Source organism: Salvelinus sp. IW2-2015, unplaced genomic scaffold, assembly GCF_002910315.2.
Source record: "Salvelinus sp. IW2-2015 unplaced genomic scaffold, ASM291031v2 Un_scaffold3922, whole genome shotgun sequence".
Classification (NCBI taxonomy): Eukaryota; Metazoa; Chordata; class Actinopteri; order Salmoniformes; family Salmonidae; genus Salvelinus; species Salvelinus sp. IW2-2015.
This window is the reverse complement of record NW_019945196.1, coordinates 59,626-62,919: the sequence shown is the minus strand read 5'-3', so window position 1 is coordinate 62,919 and position 3,294 is coordinate 59,626. Positions and strand designations below refer to the sequence as shown.

The following is a 3,294-nucleotide window of genomic DNA, read 5'->3' as shown; positions in this document are numbered from 1 at the left end:
AGGAGAGATAACAATAATCATCAAAAATAACAACTAGCTCTATACTGCTTCTACATAGTGGAATAACATTGATGAACACTAAATGTTTTCATGTCAACAACTTTATTATAAAAACACATCACATTTCATAGTCCTTTAGCTTGACGACTAATACACAAATTAACTCAATGAAACACAAAACGACTAAATTCAAGAAATGCACATTCTATTAATCTATTCAAATATCTAAATCATGTATTCAAATTCATTTAGCGAAAAAGCCAGATCAAATCAAATTCAAGAGGTTTAAGTAGAATCAAGAAATCCAAAACTCCATTAATCTATAAAGTAATTAACATTTAGCAATATCCCAAATATAAATAATGAACAATATCAGAGGGTTTATACCTGTATGCAATGGATTAACGTTCATAATCAAAACACATTGTATAGTATTTATCATCTCCAGAATGAAAACTAAAACAAAAGTAGGTCTAGTTTGTTAATGATTTCATATAAACTATATGATTTCATTTGGCATGAACAAAAACCTAAATTCTCAGGTCAAAAACATAAGTCAGAACACAGCCTCTCTATTCTCTCATGTGATTTCAGGTCCTCTGACTGGGAAAATGTCTTTCCACACTGAGAGCAGTGTAAGTCTTCTCCTTCTGTGTATGTATTCTTGCATGCTTATTCAGATGTTTTAAATTGATAAAACTCTTCCACACTGGGAGCATTGTAGAGCTTTTCTTGTGCGTGTGTTGTTCTCATGCTCTTTTAGGGTCCCTAACTGGGTAAACGCTTCCACACTGGGAACATTGAAAGCTTTCCCCTGTGTGTATCCTCTCATGCTCCTCCAGACTCCTTAAGCGGGTAAAACGCTTTCACACTGGGAACATTGGAAAGGCTTTCCCCTGTGTGTATCCTCTCATGCTGCTTTAGGCTCCTGACCAGCGAAACACTTTCCACACTGGGAACAGTTGTACGGTTTCTCTCCAGAGTGTATTCTCTTATGCTCCCTCAGGTTTCCTAACAAAGTAAAACTCTTTCTACACTGGGAACATTGGAAAGGTCTTTCTCCTGTGTGTGCCGTTTTAGGCCCATGATAGGGAAAATCTCTTTTCACATTGGGAGCAGTGGTGTTGTCTCGCTGGTTTGGGTGTCACTGGTCTGGTCCCCCTGAAGGACTCTTTCCGCTGTCAGAGTGAGAGTCTGGTCTCTCTCCTGCCAAAGACAAACAGATTATTTAGTTAAATACTAATAGAGAACTGAATCAATGTCTACATGATAAAACTGGCTCCATGTTAGAGGAGGAGCCTGGTGAAGAGCTCCGGTCTGAGTAACTGACTGACGCTGCTCCCTCTGTGACATCGCCGCTCCCTCTGTGACATCGCCGCTCCCTCTGTGACATCGCCGCTCCCTCTGTGACATTGCCGCTCCCTCTGTGACATCGCCGCTCCCTCTGTGACATTGCTTCCTCTGTGACATCGCTGCTCCCTCCTTTTAAACTACTGCCCAGCCTTTCTGAACTGCCTGGCTGAACACCACCTTATCATCTGAAGCTGTGGAATACCATCACCAAGACCTGCCAGATCTCTACATGTGTTTTGTTAGTTTTTAGTCTGAGATTGTCTTTGTGATGAAAAGTGTTGTATAAAATACATAATTATTATTATTACTACTATTGTTATACTATCAGGTTTAGTCCCCAAATCACATCATGAATTTAAAGTATTACTCTGCCATTTTTTTTATTCATGCCCCCCTTCAGTCCTTGATTTTCCCTCATAAGTCTATATAATGGACTGTCATTGTTACAATCTTAATTTCACCTACAGGACTGACGTTACCTACTTTTAGGAGGGCATGTCATTTTATTGAATTGTTTTCCCCCCTTGCCGTCTCCCGACAATAGGGCCTGCTCCGCTACTTCTCCTGACAGGTTACAACTTCTTAGGGATAGGGGGCAGTACGTATTTATCTGGACAGGGAAGATAACAGTTTAATGTGGCTCTGTACTCCAGCATTTTAGATTTGAGATCAAATGTTTCATATGAGACAAAGGAACAGAAGGTCACCTTTTATTTGAGGGTATTTTCAGGGTATCTGTTCTACCAGATAAAATCACTTAATGTATCTAGTCCCTCCATTTGAATGAAGGATTTGGACAAATTCACTTATATGTGTATTAAAGTATTTGGTCCCATATTCCTAGAACGTAATAACTACATCAAGCTTGTGACTCTACAAACGTGTTGGATACATTTTCAGTTTGTTTTGGTTGTGTTTCAGATGATGTTGAACCCAACAGAAATGAACGGTGTTGGGTTCTGAGAATATGAAATATACTTATTCACTTATTCATGAACATAAGGGAGAGAGGGTAATGTATGACGTTTACATTATATCAGGGATCCTATTGGAAGAGATCACATGTGGCAGGCATTGATAAGGGGAGAGAGCCATGGATTAGTGATGTGAAGGGGGGTTGAGGTCAGGGCAGGCATTGATAAGGGAGAGAGCATGGATTAGTGATGAAGGGGGGTTGAGGTCAGGGCAGGCATTGATAAGGGGAGAGAGCCATGGATTAGTGATGAAGGGGGGTTGAGGTCAGGCAGATTGATAAGGGGAGAGAGCCATGGATTAGTGATGAAGGGGGGTTGAGGTCAGGGCAGGCATTGATAAGGGGAGAGAGCCATGGATTAGTGATGAAGGGGGTTGAGGTCAGGTAGGCATTGATAAGGGGAGAGAGCCATGGATTAGTGATGAAGGGGAGGTTGAGGTCAGGCATTGATAAGGGGAGAGAGCCATGGATTAGTGATAAAGGGGGGTTGTGGTCAGGGCAGGCATTGATAAGGGGAGAGAGCCATGGATTAGTGATGAAGGGGGTTGAGGTCAGGTCACGTTAAGGGAGGAAGAAAAGTGTATGGCTCGTATTATTTAGTGTCCAGTAAAGTGAAGTAAAGTGCAGTAAAGATACAATGCTTGTACAGATGTGCAGGAGGACGTTTTTTGTCTAATGCAGCTGGATTGACCCTCTGGGAAGAATAAACTGGTTCAGTTTTGTCCGTTGAGTTTTAACTCTGAGAATTAGAACCTAACAACGGTAAATAATGTATTGTGTCATACGAGTCACACAAGAATAGAATATGTTTCTGACACACTTTGTGGATGCTAACATGATGTTCGGCAGGTAGCCTGGTGGTTAGAGGGGGGCAGGTAGCCTGGTGGTTAGAGGGGGGGCAGGTAGCCTGGTGGTTGAGGGGGGGCAGGTAGCCTGGTGGTTAGAGGGGGGGCCCAAAGGGGGTTTTT

At 42.0% G+C, this 3,294-nt stretch overlaps 1 protein-coding gene across 1 annotated transcript in view; it reads right to left on the bottom strand.

The window, feature by feature from the left end:
- Positions 1-85: 85 nt before the first annotated feature.
- The window catches only part of LOC139026119 (cilia- and flagella-associated protein 251-like), a 10,557-nt gene continuing 7,348 nt past the window's right edge, over positions 86-3,294 (bottom strand). The window contains exon 2 of the mRNA XM_070441416.1: positions 86-1,206. Coding sequence (XP_070297517.1) covers positions 1,145-1,206 — 62 coding nt within the window. The 3' untranslated portion in view covers positions 86-1,144. The remainder of the gene's footprint in view (positions 1,207-3,294) is intronic.